Source organism: Dipodomys merriami, unplaced genomic scaffold (assembly GCF_024711535.1).
Source record: "Dipodomys merriami isolate MVZ:Mamm:240054 unplaced genomic scaffold, mDipMer1.0.p SCAF_84, whole genome shotgun sequence".
In the NCBI taxonomy this organism is placed as follows: domain Eukaryota; kingdom Metazoa; phylum Chordata; class Mammalia; order Rodentia; family Heteromyidae; genus Dipodomys; species Dipodomys merriami.
The window spans coordinates 3386369-3404439 of NW_027206446.1; the positions used below are offsets into that span (position 1 = coordinate 3386369).

General features: G+C 46.2%; 1 protein-coding gene across 1 annotated transcript in view; it reads right to left on the minus strand.

The window, feature by feature from the left end:
* The window catches only part of Bcat1 (branched chain amino acid transaminase 1), a 33276-nt gene that overhangs the window by 6456 nt on the left and 8749 nt on the right, over positions 1 to 18071 (minus strand). The window contains exons 3-10 of the mRNA XM_070011844.1: positions 15136 to 15336; positions 14541 to 14651; positions 13418 to 13537; positions 10611 to 10774; positions 8744 to 8886; positions 6135 to 6220; positions 4542 to 4682; positions 1978 to 2052 (exon numbers count right to left, since the gene is read on the minus strand). Of these exons, the coding sequence (XP_069867945.1) occupies positions 1978 to 2052; positions 4542 to 4682; positions 6135 to 6220; positions 8744 to 8886; positions 10611 to 10774; positions 13418 to 13537; positions 14541 to 14651; positions 15136 to 15336 (1041 nt within the window). The remainder of the gene's footprint in view (positions 1 to 1977; positions 2053 to 4541; positions 4683 to 6134; positions 6221 to 8743; positions 8887 to 10610; positions 10775 to 13417; positions 13538 to 14540; positions 14652 to 15135; positions 15337 to 18071) is intronic.

Consider the following 18071-nt stretch of genomic DNA (forward strand, 5'->3'; position numbering starts at 1 on the left):
TGCCTAGCATGCATGAGGTCCTGGGTTCGATTCCTCAGTACCACCTACACAGAAAAAAAAAGCCAGAAGTGGCGCTGTGGCTCACGTGGTAGAGCACCAGCCTTGAGCTGAAGAGCTCAGGGACGGTGCCCAGGCCCTGAGTTCAAGCCCCAGGACTGGCAAAAAATAAACTTCCTCCAGCCCCAAACAATCCACCAAGTTGGGGACAGGAATTCAGGTGCACACGGAAGTCAGTTCAAAAGGCTGACTGCTGGGAGCGGAAGGGACAGAACTTGAATGTGGTTTCTCGTTGGCTGCCCCGTGGTCACCCATGGGTCCCGTGTGCCTTTCTACTTGCTCCGGGTTTGAGGTGACACAGACAGTGGGGTCTGTATCTCTCTCCTCCCCAAGTCTGGATGGCTTCCTGCTTGAAGGTGGTTTGACATCGGTGTGGCGCTGGGTTCTCAGAGAGAAGGGCTGTCTTCAGGAACTTTCTGGAAGGATAGGGCCTACAGAAAAGGCCTTAGGTTCCTGGGATTTGTCTTTTCTTTTCTTAGCGCTTTTGTGCTGGTCTTCAGGCCTGAGCTGGTGGCCTGGTTGCTGTCTCTGAGCTCTCTCACTCAAGGCTGGCAGGTGCATCGAGCCAGCCACGGCTCCACTTCCAGTTCTCTGTGAGTGTGGTTGGTTGTTTGGGTCAAGGTCTTGAACCGTGGTCCGCAGAGCCCCGCATCTTGAGGAGCCTGGATTACAGGCATGCGCCGCCCCGGCTGAACTTAGAAATAGGGTTCTGTTTTGGGGGATTGTTTTGTGTTGTTTGTTGGGGGGTAGATCTGTCTTCTTTAAGGTGATGGGGGGGGTGTCTACCTCCTCTTTCTGGCCCAAGATGTAAATGCCCACTCTGCGTCAAAACTCAAGAGGCCCACGGGTCTTAGCGGTGAGCCAAGTAAACCTTCCTACTTCATAAGCTAGCTGCCTCCAGTCTCTTATCCTAGTCTCGTGACACTGACTGACAGAACTTTGTTCAAGACCCTCCTCTTAGTGGCGCTGTGGCTCAAGTGGTAGAGCACTAGCCTTGAGTCTTGAGCTGAAGGACAGCGCCCAGGCCCAGAGTTCAAGCCCCACAACCGACAAAAACAAAAGACCCTCCTCTTAAGTTGTGTTATTGTCTTTGGTATTTTCTTCAGTGTCTCACTCTGCTATATTTCTGTACCGAAAAAAAATCACTGTGTATTTTGATCTCAGTCCCGTGCTGAATGAGCTATAAAAGGAAAATAAAGAACAGGGCACTGGTGGCTCACGCTCTTCATCTTACCTACTCAGGAGAATGAGTTCAAAGGACTGTGGTTCAAAGCCAGCCCAGACAGGAGATTCCAGGAGACTTCTATCTCCAAGTAATAGTAAAATCAAAACAGAGGTGTGGCTCAAGGGGTAGAGCACTAGCCTTGAATGGAAAAGCTCAGAGACAGAGCCTAGGCCCTGAGTTCAAGACCTAGGACTCGAACCCAGATAGATAGATAGATAGATAGATAGATAGATAGATAGATAGATAGATAGATAGATAGATAGATAGATAGATAGATATAAATTGATAATAGATGGAGGGATAGATGATGAATAGATGGATGATAGGCAGATAAATAGTTTTGTACACGCTCTTCTCCTATTAGATAATACAGTGGAGGAATCTGCCACTCAGAAATCTAACTGCCTCATTAATTAAGTGGCCTGAATACTTAGAGGTTATTATTCTTTTTTTCTTCTTTGCCAGTCCTGGGGCTTGAACTCAGGGCCTGGGCACTGTCTCTGAGCTTCTTTTGCTCAAGGCTACCGCTGGAGCCACATTTCCACTTCTGGCTTTTTGGTAGTGATTCAGAGGTAAGTCTTATGGATGGTTTTGAGCCACCAGCCCCAGATCTCAGCCTCCTGAGTAGCCGGGATTCTAGGTATGAGCACGGAGCCCAGACTCTTGGCACTATGGTCAAACAAAGACCCTCTTACCTGGATATCATTCAGTTTGGTGAAGATTCGGCTTGTCAGCTTAGGGCCATTCTCCATAGTTGGAATGTGTAATACCTAGGAAATAGAAAGAAAAAGCTATTAAGACCCCAATTGGGCTGCTGTGGCTCACACCTGTAATCCCAGCTACTCAGAGAATGAGATCTTGAGATCAACCCTCAAAGTTAGCCATGGCAGGAAAGTCCATGATACTCTTTCTTACCTGCAATGAACCAGCAAAAAGTCAGAAGTAGAGCTGTGACTCAAGTGGTAGAGCACCAACTTGGAGCAAAAAAAACAGCTAAGGACAGTGGAACAGTGCCTACATCCTGAGTTCAAGCCCCAGGAATGGTGTGCACACACACACACACACACACACACACACACATGCACGCACACACACACGCGCACACACACACACACACACAATTAGACAAAAACAAGTCATTCCATTCTTTTTCTTACCAACTGGATTTGGGACAGCAATGGTTTTTCAGTTTGCCTATCGGTCTTTGAGTTGATAAAAGGTTTCAAGGAGAATTATTTCTATCCTAAAATACTGGATCCAATACTCAGAACCTCTCCAGGTTCTGGGAATCGGGTCTGGGCAGGTGGCTCCATGGTAGAGTGCTTGCCTAGCATGCATGAAGCCCTGGGTTCGATTCCTCAGGACAATATACACAGAAAAAGCCGGAAGTGGCGCTGTGGCTCATGTGGTAGAGCGCTAGCCTTGAGCAAAAGAAGCTCAGAGACAGCGCCCAGGTCTTGAGTTCAAGTCCCAGGACTGGCAAGAAAGAAAAAAAAAGGATTCTGGGAATGTCTAAGGATGAATAAGTCTGCTTCACATCTAACCATCTAGGGGGGGAAAATGAGAACAAAAGACTATATTTTGTCAAAAATTAGAACCAGTCGGAGCAGGGGCATGAATTAGAGCCAAGCTACACCTACACAGAAGCTTCTAAGAACTCCTACAGAGGAAAACCTTGCAAGCCCCCCGTCTCGAAGGGGTGATTTACTAAAGCTGTCGCCCGGCCTTCTTGCTGCCAGTTCACGCCTCCAGGCCTGGAAAACGTTGATGGCTTGATTTTAGTAGACAGTCCTGTTCTGAAACATCTTTCTTACTCGCTCCTGACGGTAATAGGATAATTAGGTGAACCATTTGGCTCCAAACGCTTCTTAAGACAGGGCCATTAAAAACATGTGCAACTCTGTAAACTTATTTCCAGAGGTGAAATCATAAACTGAGCTTAAAAAAAAAAAAGAATCTGATCCAATGCCCACGTTGCTTTGTGAATTGAGCCAACTTATATTACCTAAAAGCCTATTACTCTCATTCTTTAAAACCAGACTATTTAATAAGCATTCCTATGAACATTAATGTATTAATATTAATCTAATTAACAATTGTATGTTCTGTTCCTTATTATATGATATATAATTAATATGATTATATTATTAATGTACAATAAATATTCATATAAAATAAACGAATATTTCTTCCTTGAAACAGTTTGGATATGGAATTAGGTGATGAAGCTAAGTACAAAATCCATAGGCAATGTTACAGCTAGACTTACAAGGCTGACAAAAAAAGCCCTTAAAAATAATAATATTATAATAGAAAAAAATCAAACCAATGAGCAAAGGAAAGAACATTATAATGTCAACTTAGATGTCTATATTTTAATATGGGTCACTTAAGTCAATTCATCTTTTAAGAATGATTTACAGGTACAGGTGGCTCACACCTGTCATCCCAGCTACTCAGGAGGCTGAGATCTGAGGATCGTGGTTCAAAACCAGCCTAGGCAGAAAGTCTGTGAGACTTTCATCTCCAATAAACTGCTCAGAAAAGGCCGGAGGTCGCACTGTGGCTCAAGAGGTAAAGTGCTAGCCTTGAGCAAAAAGAATCTCAGGAACAGCACCCAGTCCCTGGGTTCAAGCCCCAGCACAAAAAAAAAGAAATGAAAAGAAAAGAAAAAGAATAGATCAGTTACAAGCACTTTTCCCCCAAGTTCTTCTGGCTTGGTGTATTTTATTTCTAAATCTTGTTAACTTCTAATGAACTCATTAGTACATGGATTTCTTCCCAATGTAGAACACATTTTCATGTTCTTGGGTTTGGCAAGTTATTTAATTACTTCCAGAAAATGACCTTGTTTAAAAAAAATACTAATAGAAATAACTTTATAACAGGTGTTTTGTTTCTCAAATACCATTACTAGCACAGCAAACTATACTGTATCCTTGGCTGAAGAAATGCACAGCATCCTGAATGCTAGTGGCTCCCGCCTGTCATCCCAGCTACTCAGGAGGCTGAGATCTGAGGATCACGGTTCAAAGCCAGGCCCAGGCAGGAAAGTCTGTGAGACTCTGCTCTCCAATGAACCACCAGAAAACCAGAAGTGGAGCTGTGGCTCAAAGCGGTAGAGCGCCAGCCTTGTGTGAATGAGCTCAGGGACAGCGCCCAGGCCCTGAGTTCAAGGCCCGGGGTAGGCACTAAGAAAAATTCTAGTTGGATGGTGAGAAATGAACACCAGGTGATGAGAACAACTTTTCCTCCTCACCTGGCCCTTGTACACGATGTTAGCAACCGGGCACACAATGCAAGCCGTCCCAGAGCCGAACATCTCCTTCACCCTCTTCTCTTCCAGTGCGTTCTCCAGCTCGGCCATAGTCAGGTACCTCTCCGACACCTTGAACTCACCCTGTGGGCAAGACGGAAAGAGAAAAGGCAATCTTTGTTTTATTTGTTTATTTTTGGTCAGTCGTGGGACTTGAACTCGGGGCCTGGGCGCTGTCCCTGAGCCTCTTCATTCAAGGCTGGTTCTCTACCACTTGGACCACAGCTCCACTTCTTTTTGGTGGTTCACTGCAGAAGAGTCTCATGGACTTTCTTACCCAGGCTGGCTTCAAACCGCGATCCTCAAGTCTCAGCCTCTGGAGTAGCTAGGGTTATAGGTATGAGCCACAAACTGCAGCTGGCTCCTTCTTAAATCTTTTAATCCTCGTCTTTTTTATCATACTTATCAACGTTCAAAATTTGTCAGCAGATGTGTGAATTAGGGCAATGAGAATGGACGCAAATAATAAAAAAAATAAGCTTGAGTGGATTTGTAAGCAAAGTTCTTAACTTCAAATAAATCTCAAAAATACACACACACACACAAAAACAAAAAACTGGGCTAGAGGCTGATTCCAAGTGACAGAGCACCAGCCTTGAGCAGGAAAACTACGGAGAGGCTCTGAGTTCAAGCTTGACTACCAGCAAAAACAAACGAAAGCCAGCTGTGTTCTGTATTTGGGGGAAGAAGGGAATGAATAGGCAGAAAGGCCAACCTTTTCTTGTTCTTGTTTTGATGCTATTCCTTTAGCTTTGGGCAATCTCCCTTGTCAGAGAAGGACTGACCATCCTACGTGCATTTTGGCACTTTTATGGCTAAAATAACCACCTTTTAAAAATAAATTAGAGCTAAAGAGTCACAAAGGAAAACATAAAAGGCCCTCATAAAAATAATCTGATTTTCTGGCCAGCAAATCAATGGTACGGGAAGCCGTGTCCACACCACAAACCTCACCAGATCCTGTGTGCTGGGCGGATTTTTTATTCCTTTACTAAAACACATTCCCCAAGCCTATCTTTGAGACACACACGCACACACAGATGCTGGAAAGTTCTACCAACAGTTGGCATATGTTACGTCTGAGGTGCCAGCCAGGTTGCGGTTGGGCCTTGCTGAATTGGAGTTTTATTTAGAAACTATTTCCTCTATTTTCAGTCTGTTTCTTCAGAAAAGTGGTAATAGGCGGGCGTCTGAACATCTCTCCTCAAACCCTACCCAACAAGCTGTGCCAAACAATCAGCTTATTCAATGCTCATCTTTTTAGGGTCAGCCAGACACTAGCAGTGTATACCTGTCAGCCCAGCTACTCGGGAGGCTGAGATCTGAGGATCGTGGTTCAAAGCCAGCCCAGGCAGGAAAGTCTGTGAGACTCTGATCTCCCATGAACCACCAGAAAACCAGAAGTAGAGCTGTGGCTCAAAGTCATAGAGCTCTCTAGCCTTGAACGAAGAGCTCAGGGACAGTGCCCAAGCCCCGAGTTCAAGCCCTAGAAACAACAACAATAACAACAAGGTTCCAAGGTCAAAGGCCCCTTACCCAGTCCCGGGTCAGTTCCAGAATACTCTTCCGGGTCACTCCGGGAAGGATGATACCGTCTAAGGGTGGAGTCGCTAATTCTTCCTCTGTAAATTAGGAATTCAGAATACTTTCAAAATTTAAATCATTAATCAGTGTGTGTGTGTGTGTGTGTGTGTGTGTGTGTGCATATACCAGTCCTAAGCCTTGAACTCTGGGCCTGGAGGTGGTGAAGATCTCACCCTGCAGACAGGTCGGTCTTGACAAGGCTCCTAGCAGAGTCGGGACACCCGTCCAGTGTATACTGAAGGATGGAAGGAACAACACCCGATCTCCCCAAACATCAACTCCCCCACAGCTTCTGCTTGTCTGGTTAACGCCAGGACCTAGACCCTGCGGGTCCCGTCGTTCACACAATGAGCCTGGTCTGCATGAGAAGCCAGCAGTCGGCAGCTTGATCCGGGAGCGGAGGGGTACTCTGCACAGCACTGCGCGGCTCCTGGATCTGAATACTCCCGCCAGCTTGCACAAGAGCATCTCACAAGAACGCTGCGTGTGCTAACTGGATCGATGCTAATCATCCTGCTCACTTCCAGCTTACTATTCTTTGTGGATGTCCCACAGCTAAACCAAACTTGCTACAGAATGGCTCTGGAGTACTTTTTTGTGCATGTGCTGGTCCTAGTGCTTGAACTGAGTCTCTCACTCCATTTGGCTCTGACACTCGAGGCTGGTGCTCTATCCCTTGGGCCGCAGCTCCACTTCTGACTCTCTGGTGGCTCACTGGAGACAAAGAGTCTCAGAGCCTTTGCAGCCCGGGCTGACCTCAGCCCTCCATCCTCCAACCTCAGGATTCCGGCGTGCGTCACCAGCCGGGGTGAGTGGCCAGCTCCACGTTCCCGGCAGGAGTGGGAGGTCATCGCTCGTGTTAATCCTGATGTTTCAGAGCCTCAGAGGAATGGGGTTTGGACAGAACGTTTATAGAACAAGGCCGGGCCAGGATTTCTAGCCGTTTCTGAGGAAGGCACGTAGGTGCGTTTGGACGGGGCGCCAAGCCACCCAGAAGGAATGACAGGACCGCTTCTGAATGCCACACTGAGGGCTTCTGTTTTGGAAGGGGGACGTGGTTTCAGTGGGCGGAGGGAGGAACAGCTGAGCTCGATTTGTACCTCGCGAGCTCAGAGGCCAACAATGTGGATGGATGGACACATGGGTTTATACGTATATATAATTCCATACCATATATATATATAGATGATACAACATATATATACTATATGCAATATACCATATGTAATATACCATATGTAATATAGCATATAATAGTATAGTATATATAATAGAGCATAATATATTATATACTATGTATTATATTATATTATATATTGCATAATATATAGTATATAAATAATAGTATATAGTATATAATATACTATATATAATATAGTATATACAGATGTATGCATTATATATAACTATTATACATGTAATAAATATAATATGTATATATGATAAATATATAATAAATCTTACATAATAAATATAATACATAAATATAATACATATAAATATATGTATATTATGTAAATACATGCATAATACATATAAACATGCCTACAAAAATATAAATATAGTACAAATATATATTTATATATTATACATTTATATAACATGGTATATATAAAACATATTATATATGTATTATATATTATAAGTATTTATATATCTTACATGTATTATATCTTATATTTGTGTTCTATTACTATAGAGTTAATATATTAGTGTGTTATTTATATATTTGATATTATTATTATTATGGGGAGGGGTCCAGTTGTAGGGCCTGAACCCTGGGCCTGGGTGCTGTCCCTCAGCTCTTCAGCTCAAGGCTAGCACTCTACCACTTGAGCCACAGTGCTACTTCTGGCTACTTTTTTCTGCTTATGTGGTGCTTCAGGCATGCAAGGCAAGCGCTCTACCATTGAGCCACCTTCCCAGCCCCTATATTTGGTATTATATATTATGTAAATATATAATGTGTAATATATGTGTATTGTACTAATAACATTAATATATCACTATATATTAATGTATTATTCATATACTAATACATTGGATATTATGTCATATAATATATTAAGATAGAATATTCTATCACATAGTATAAAGCAAATCATATATGTGTATATATATGAAATCACATATAATTCTGAAATGCCAAACTCTCCAACAGAAGTTCTCGGTGTTAAGGACACCCAGCAGAGGTTGGGAGAACTCGGCCACGTCTGGCTTTTCCCAGGCCAAGAGCCACACGAAGACGTTTCCACCCAGCTGGGCAGTGCCAGACTGACAATGGAATGAAACACAGAAAAGCAGACCTGTCATCCCAGCTACTCAGGAGGCTGAGCTGTGAGGATCGTGGTTCAAAGCCAGCCGGGGCAGGAAAGTCCGTGGGGCTCTGATCTCCCACGAACCACCAGAAAACCGGCAGTGGATGGGCGGCTCCAAGGGGTAGAGCACTAACCTTGAGCAAAAAGAAGTTCAGGGAGGCACCCAGGCCCTGAGTTCAAGGCCCACGACCGACAAAAGACAACCCCAGAGAAACCAGCAGCGCGGAGATCGACGCAGATTACCTCCGTCCTCATTTATCCAGTAGAGGAAAAGATTCATCGTCCCAACTTCGGTGATTTGCTGATCTTTCCCGTACAGCCACAGCACCTGCTGACACTGGTTCTCCGCAGCTTCACACTGAGCCCAAAGCGAGGGGCCGTAATTCCTTGGAGAGAAGAGGCAACCTGCCAGTGATCACCCCCAAAGACTCCATCTCGCCCTCGCACCAGCTCACCGCACGTGCAGACAATGTCTTGTGTTTCTAATCGTCATGTCCGTGGGACGCCATCTGGTTGACCTCGTAACATTAGAGGAAACTCATTCGAGAACCGAACAACTTGAATGTGTTCATCTTGCTCCAGAGCAAATCCTCATAGGAAGAGGAAAAACAGCCAGGCCCCGGTGGCTCACGCCTGGCATCCCAGCCACTCCGGAGGCTGAGTTCTGAGGATCGTGGTTTGAAGCCAGCCCAAGCAGGAAGGTCCCTGTGAGTCTTATTTCCAGGTCACTAGCAAAAAGCCAGAAGTGGAGCTGTGGCCCCAGTGGTAGAACGCTAGCCTCGAGCACAAAAGCTCAGGGCCCGTGCCTAAGCCCTGAGTTCAAGTCCCAGGACCTGCACAATAAATAAGTAAATAATTTATTTAAAGTAAGTGTAGCTTCTGCTGAACATGTTAGTTTTCCTTGTCAGGTTGAACCTCCAGAAGCCTAGAATCATCTGGATTGCTGGGCCTAAACCTGCGGGTTTTCTTCCTGAACTTTCTCTGTTGTCTGATTTTACAGTGGTTATTCACAGGCATTTACATTTTAATCTGTTACTTAACCAAGCCCTGGGCCAGTGGCTCACGCCTGTAATCCCAGCTACTCAGGAGGCTGAGATCTGAGCATTGTAGTTCAAAGCCAGCCCGGCAGGAAAGTCCATAAGACTCTCCTCTCCACTGAACCACCAAAATAAGCCAGAAGTGGAGCCGTGGTTCAAGTGGTAAAGCACAGCCTTGAGCGTAAAAGCTCAGGGACAGCACCCAGGCCCTGAGATCAAGCCCATAACCAACCAAAAGAAGAAGAATGATCTGTTACCATCGTCTGTGCCAAATTCACACCATTCCTTAGAAAACACTGAGCAGGATTCTCAGCCACCCGCAGGCCTACACTGGGGTAGCTGACTATTACATGGTTGATTTTAGTTTCCATCGTTGGTTTCTATGTGCTTATGTGTCCCAGATCTGAGAGCGACCCAGCATTACCCGCAATGAGTAACATCTCTAACTAGTCCTTAACTCTGTGTGTGTGTGTGTGTCTGTGTGTGTGTGTGTGTGTGTGTGTGTGTGTCTGTGTCAGTCACGGGGCTTGAACTCAGGGCCTGGGCGCTGTCCCTCAGCTCTTCAGCTCAAGGCAAGCACTCTACCACTTGAGCCACAGCACCACTTCCGGTTTCCTGGTGGTTCACTGGAGATCAGAATCTCACAGACTTTCCTGCCCGGGGTTGATCTCAAACCACGATCCTCAAGATCTCAGCCTCCAGGGGCTGGACAGGTGGCTCAGGGGTAGAGTACTCGCCTAGCATGCATGAAGCCCTGGGTTCGATTCCTCAGAAAAAGCCAGACGTGGAGCTGTGGTTCAAATGGTAGAGTGCTAGCATTAAGCAAAAGCAGCTCAGGGACAGCGCCCAGGCCCTGAGTTCAAGACCCCCAGAGAAGAAAAAGGAAAAGGATCTGAGCCTCTCGAGTAGCTAGGAGGCCAGGCGTGAGCCACCAGCACCTGGCCTCACTCCTACCAATTTCTCTTATTCATCTACCAGATGAAGAGACTCAGCCAGCCGCCAAGGCTTCTCCCTGGGTCGATGGAATACAACGGTGATAACAGAATGCCAGTCAGACACCCGGAGGGACTTACCCTCCGATCTTGTAGTCTCCCGTGCCTCCTTCCCAGGCTCGAACATACTTAGGGTTGGTCCACAGAGACACGGGGTTAAAGGTTCCACTGGAAAAGTAAGGCCCCACGGGGCTCAGGATGACGAAGAGGAGGGCTTTCTTGGGCTTCTTCACACCCAGGGAAGGCTGCAACGGAAACAAGGGACACACACCTGTGAGCCACAAGTCTAACACCAGGCCGGGGTCGAGGATGCACCTGTGAAGGTCTTTTGGTGTGGTTTAGTTGTGTGTGTGTGTGTGTGTGTGTGTGTGTGTGTGTGTGTGTGTGTGTGTGTGTGTGCTGAGATCTGAAGATTGTGGTTCAAAACCAGCCCTCGCATCCAGTCTCTAAGACGTTCATCTCCAATGAACCACCCCAAAAAATAAGCACCAAGTGGAGCTGTGGCTCAAGTGGTAGAGCGCAAGCCTTGTGTAAGAAAACTCAGGGACAGTGCCCAGGCCCTGAGTTCAAGCCCCTAGGATTGGCACAATTGAAAAAAAAGAAAAGAAAAGAAAGGTCCAACGTCACCTTCGTACCTTCGGTACGCAGCATCTTTCCTGGGTGCTGTGCATAGGTCGTTGTTTTAGTTTTAGTTTTAGTTTTGTTCTGTTGTTTTGGGGTTTCTTTAATGCCAATTCTGGGGCTTGAACTCAGGGCCATTTGTCCCTGAGCTTTTGCTCCAGGCTGGCGCTCTATGACTTGAGCCACAGCTCCACCTTGGGATTTTTGGTGATTAATTGAGTCTCACAGGTTTTCCTACCCTGGCTGGCCTCCAATCTCAGTCCTCACATTGCAGCCTCCTGAGTAGCTAGGATTACAGGTGTGAGCCACCAGCACCTGGCTTTATTTTAGCTCCTGGGAAGTTTCTCAACAGAACTGTGAACCACACTACAGTGAGTGTCCAATAGATCTATAAACAAAGTGACTGCATTTTCATTGGCTATGATCTGAATACCCAGGACCTGCTTGACACTCGGAACAAACGTATTTTAGGCAACCTGCAGTCATATTCAAAGTACATTCAGGGAGGGTCCTGAAAACTCTTTCTTGTGATCAATTTCACTTCGTTCTTGGCTCAGGGCAGAGCTCAGTGGTTGAGAGAGCAATGCCCAGCAATGCCCCGCAGCGAAAGAAATAATAAAAGAGAAATAACACCAAAGAAATGAAAGAGAAATAACCCAGAAAAGAAATAAAATAGAAGTAACACCCGTCACCTTTGAGCTGGGCGCAGCCTTGCACAGTACCACTAGGTGGCAGTGTGGAGTGCACCAGCGGAAATCTCAATGACTCCAAATCTCCATAAAACCTTCATTCTAAGCCAGTAGGCAAATTAGAGGCTAGAATTAATTCCTCCATGCTGGGTAAGTCCTGCCTGAGTCCTATTCCTCCTTGGCCATCCCTTAATTGTGTTTCTATGAAGTTCACCCTGTGAGATTTCTCAAAGACTGACCCGCTGCTTCGAAGAGTAAATAAACCAAGCTGGGTGCTGATGCTCACGCCTGTAATTCCAGCCACTGGGAAGGCTGAGACCTGTGGATCCCGGTTTGAATGAAAAGCCAGCCCAGGTCAGCCAAGTCTGTGAGACTCGGGCCTATGGTTCAACACCAAAAAAGGTGGAAGTAGAGCTGTGGCTCCAAGTGGTAGAGCACCAACCTTGCACAAAACAAATCTAATTAGAGACAGTGCCCGGGCCTTAAGTACAAGAAACAAGACTGAAACAAGAAAATAAAAGGGCTGGGCAGGTGGCTCGGTGGTAGAGTGCTCGCCTAGCATGCATGAAGCTCCGGGTTCGATTCCTCAGTGCCACAGACACAGAAAAGGCAGGAAGTGGTGCTGTGGCTCACGTGGTAGAGCGCCAGCCTTGAGCTAAAGAAGCTCAGGGACAGCGCCCAGGCCCAGAGTTCAAGCCCCAGGACTGGCAAAAAAATAAAATAAAATATATAAATATTATTATAATACATAAGATATATGTAAATTTATAAGTGAATCTATATAAATAGACATATAAATACATGTAAATACATATAAAGAAATAGCAAATATAAAAATAAAATTAAAATTAAAATGAATTAATTAATTAAAATTAAAAATAAGCATACATAAATATCTATTTTGTTTTAATAGATAGAAATGAAAAGACTAGCTTGGCTTCGCGGGGCGGCCTGTCGATGTGAGTTAACAGAAGCCCCCCCCCCCAGGGCCCCGGGGGCCCATTCAGAGCGACAGGCCCCCCCAGGCCTCTTTTTCCAGGTCACTGAGGGATTCAGAGAAAAAGGAAGGATTTCCAAGTTCCAGATCGGCAGAAAGAGCTCAGTGAGCTGAGAACATTCCACGCTGGTCTTTAGCGGGTGGAGAATTCTTCTGCCCGACTGGACCCCACAGAAGGAAGAAAATGGAGAAAGTCACTTCGATGAGTAACAAAAGCCGTGTGTGTGTGTGTGTGTGTGTGTGTGTGTGTGTGTGTGTGTGTGTGTGTGTGTGTGTGTGTGTGTGTGTGTGTGTGTGTGTGTGTGTGTGTGTGTGTGTGTGTGTGTGTGTGTGTGTGTGTGTGTGTCCGTGCACACATGCGCACACCAATCCTGAGACCTGAACCCTGGCTGACACCCTACTCCCCGAGCCACAGCTCCATGTCCAGCTTTTTGCGGGTTCACTGGAGATCAGCAGTCAAGCCGGGCTGGCTTTGAACCGGTATCCTCAGATCTCAGCTTCCTAAGTAGCTGGGATGGCAGGTGGTGGAACTAAACCCGCCAAGCAGGAACCCCAGGTGGGTAAGGGGGTTCGGCGTGTACCTCGGTTCCAATCAAGGTGGGCCGGATGTACAGACTGGCGGAGGTAGAATACGGCACCCACTCCTGATCCAACTTGATGAGCTGCTGAATGCACTCCAGTAGCTCCTGCGGGTCAAACACCTGAAAGACGAAACAAACGAACTTCCATCCTGACCCCCGCAGCACCCGGGAGGCTTCGGTATTATTTATAAATAATAATAAGACATCCTCAAGATGTCTGTTCAGATTCCAGTCCAATTTACCTTCAGGTGAATGCTGTTCTCTGCTCCGTAGTGAAATCAATACACAAACAATAAACCAACACGGCTGGACGCCAGTGGCTCACGCCCCTCAGCCCCGCTACGCAGGAGGCTGAGATCTGAGGATCTCGGTTCAAAGCCAGCCTGGGCAGGAAACTCCATGAGACTCATCTTCCATAAACTACTTCAGAAAAAGCCAGAAATGGCGCCGTGGTTCAAGTGGTAGAGCGCCAGCCTTGAGCCATTGAAGCTGCTCAGGGACAGCGCCCAGGCCTTGAGTTCAGGGTCGTGGTGGATTATCTGGGCTCAGTGTCTGAAAACAGTATCCCCCCCAAAACGGCTATGCTGTACCCTATATCTTCAATATCATTCCTGAGGCCTCTAGATTAGTTTCACCAGTGTTTTTCTTCTCTGTGTGTGTGTGTGTGTGTGTGTGTGTCTGTCTGTCTGTCTGTCTGTCTGTCTGTCTGTCTGTCTGTCTGTCTGTCTGTCTGTCCTGGTTCTTGAACTCAGGGCCTGGGTGCTGTCCCTGAGCTCTTCAGCTCAAGTCTGGTGCTCTACCACTTGAGCCACAGCGCCACTTCCACTTTTCTGCTGGTTCATGGGAGATCAGAGTCTCATGGACTTTCCTGCCCAGGCTGGCTTTGAACCGTGATCCTCAGCTCTCAGTCTCTGAAGTAGCTGGGATGGCAGGCGGGAGCTGCTGGTGTTTTCTTTCCGACTTTCCCGTGACTCATGGAAGTGGATCAGAAACTCCCCTCCGTGGGGGCCGATCGGAAGCAATTCAGAAACAAATTTTTTTTCTTTTTAATTTGAGCAGCCAGTTCAGAGAGACTGGCTCCACGGACAGAAAAAACCACGTGTTTCCATCTGAATTTTCATACCGGCAAAGTGGACCTCACAGCAGACCGGAACATTCTATCCATGTTCAAGTGGGGCCGGAAAAGTCGAATTTTATTATCAACTCCCCGAAAGGCTTTCAGACCTTCAAACAACTGCAGAAAAAAAAAGAGAAAAAAGCCACAGCGCGTTGAGTGAGCGGACACATCCGGGCTCAAAACACGGACTGTGTGCCGGAACATTCCACCTGACTCCCGTCTGGCATCCCAGCCACTCAGGAGGCTCAGATCCAGAGGATCGTGGTTCAAAGCCAGCCTGGGCAGGAAAGTCCCTGAGCCTCTGATCTCCAATCAATCACCAGAAAACCAGAAGTGGCGCTGTCCCTGAGCTGCTCTTGAACTCAGGGTCTAGATACTCTTCCTTTGTTTTTTTCACCCAAGACTGGCGCTCTACCACTTGAGCCACACTCCCCTTCCAGCTTTTTGCTGGTTCACTGGAGATCAGAGTCTCGGGGACGTTTCTACCCCCAGCTAGCTTTAAACCTTCTCAGCTCTCAGCCTCCTGAGTAGCTGGGATGACAGACATGAGCCACAGGAGAGCCCTGTTTATGAGTGTTAATTTACACACACACACACTTACTTGCACGGCATAGTGCAGGGCCGAGGAGGCCGGGTGTAAGGAGAGGTTCTGGAAAGGCTGGATCTGAGGCTTCTCCCACCCCGAGTCCGCGCACCACTCCACTGTGAGCATGTGGTCTGTGAACTCCGCGCCAAACACCAGGCCCTGGGGGTCCGGCTTCGACTTGAACGTGGTGGCTGGGGTGATGATGAGATCTTTAGCCTGGAGTAGAAACAGAAGAAGAAGGGGCTGGGCAGGTGGCTCAGTGGTAGAGCACTTGCCTAGCATGCCTGAGGCCCTGGGTTCGATTCCTCAGCACCACATGAGCAGAAAAGGCCAGAAGTGGCGCTGTGGCTCAAGTGGTAGAGCACCAGCCTTGAGCTGAAGAGCTGAGGGACAGCGCCCAGGCCCAGAGTTCAGGCCCCACAACCGGACCCCCCCAAAAAAAAAATGAAACAGAAGACACGCGCGTATATATAACATATATCCATATAGCACCTTACGTTACAGTTATATATTATAATAGTGTATATGATGTAGTACATATTAGATATTACAAGTTATATCATATAGTCTATGTTGTATGATTCTATAGTGTATATTATATATCATAGTATATGTTATGTACTGTTATATATGTTAATTGCATAAAATAGATAATGTACATATAGTTACAATATAATAGAAATATACAATACATACTCTATATTCTACATATATCGAAATACCTAAATCTAAGTATACACAAAGAATATATGCTTATAGAATATAGATTATGACATCTTATACATTGTATGTTATATATTGCATATATTACATTGTGTATTATACATATTATATACTATATCATATATTATACAATATACTACATATGTACATATGTACAATATAATTTATATTTATAGAATATGGATTATATATTATATATTGAATACCTATATATACTATGCTATATTATCTATCATATACATGTTATCTATCGGATGCACATTATAGTTATAGATATATAATAGATGATATAAGTGTGTGTTTATCTATGGAGTTTAATGGCTTTGTCTAGCATCAAACAGAGGCATTTAGCAAGGGGAGCGTTTCTCTGCTTGTTCCTTTATCTTCTTTATCACTCTTTTTACTTATTTTTATTTTATTTATCCTCTTATGCGGATGATGGGGCTTGACTTCAGGGCCTGGGTCTCATCCCTGAGCTTTTTTGTGTATTTTTTGTTTTTTTGGTGGGTCCTGGGGCTTGAACTCAGGGCCTGGGCGCTGTCCCTCAGCTCTTCAGCTCAAGGCTAGTGCTCTACCACTTGGGCCACAGCTCAATTCCAGGTTTTTGGTGGTTCGTTGGAGATCAGCGTCTCAGGGACGTTCCTGCTCTGGCTGGCTTTGAACTGTGATCCTCAGATCTCAGCCTCCGGAGTAGCTGGGATGACCGGCGGGAGCCACTGGCGCCCAGCAGTTATTTATCCTCTGGCTCATCAGTCCCATGTGTTATTCATCATGCAACCTCTTTCTCTGGACCTATGATACATCTCTACTACAATAGGCCTAGATCAGATCCAGCCGGGTATGGTAACACACTCCTATAATCCCGGCTGCTTAGAGGTAGAAATCTGAGGATCACGAGCTTCATGCCAGCCAAAGTAGAGTTCCTAAGACTCTATTTTCAAAAATAAAACATAAACAAAAGGTTTGGGGGCATGGTTCAAGTGGTAGAGCACCTGATACCTGGATTCAATTCCTAGTACCACAAAAAAAAGTGGGGGGAATGTCATTTGGTTTCCTAATATAAGGAACTCATGCCTGTCATTCCAGCTACTCAGGAAGCTGTGATCTGAGGATCACAGTTCAAAGCCAGCCCGGGCAGGAAAGTCTGAGACTCTGATCTCCAATGAACCACCAGAAAACCAGAAGTGGTGCTATGGCTCAAGCGGTAGAGCACCAGCCTTGAGCTGAAGAGCTGAGGGACAGCGCCCAGGCCCAGAGTTCAAGCCCCAGAACTAGTACAAGGAAAAAAACAAATCTTGAGACGTGTTTTTGCTGTTTTCCTGATCTCTTTCTGCACCTCTTGTGCCTGAACAATTTCCCCACCCCAGCTCCGCAGATCTTCACGGAGATTATGGGGTGTGGTTCAAAGTCCTGCCCTGCCTCGGTGACTTAAAAATGCAACATTTCCAGAGAATTCTGAAAGGCGATCAACCTAGATAAGAGCTTTCAAACTCCTTCTCTTAAAAGATTCCAGGGCTGGGCTCCAGCTCCATGGCTGAGCCATTGCCAGGCGGGAAGGAGCCAGGATCCGTGACCAGACCACGAAAAATAAGTACTTTTTAAATCTGGGCATTAGTGGTTCCCACCCGTCATCTTAGCTGCTCAGGAGGCTGAGGTCTGAGGGTCACGGTTCAAAGCCAGCCCCGGACAGGAAAGACCGTGAGACTCTGATCTGCAATGAACCACCAGAAAACCAGAAGTGGCGCTGTGGCTCAAGTGGTAGAGCACCCGCCTTGAGGAGGGAAAAATAAAAAGCTAAGGGGCAATGCCTTGGTCCTGAGTTCAAGTCCCACCATAAAAAAGACGAGAAGGATAAATAAAATCCTTCAAGGAAAATAAACAGTGTCTATCTCCTTCTTGTGAGAAACTTACAGACTGGATCTGTAGACCATGAACCTCGGAGAGATTACCAAATAGAAATCCCTTTTAATCTCATTTCCCTCCCCCCCCCCCACTTCATCTCAATCAGAAGGGTGTGCAGGCTCCGGAGCTTAGGCCTGATGGATTAGCAGAGCAAATCTTCTGCGGGGGGGAGGGGGGGGCTTAGGGAAGGCATTTGCTTTAAAGCAGCAGAAATAACACCCTTAGAATTCACCACCTTCGACAGTCAGCCAGTGGCTGTGTTCCAGTGTATAGGTGGTGGTGGTGGTGTGTGTGTGTTTCAATGGCTTTGGAATAGAGACCTCATC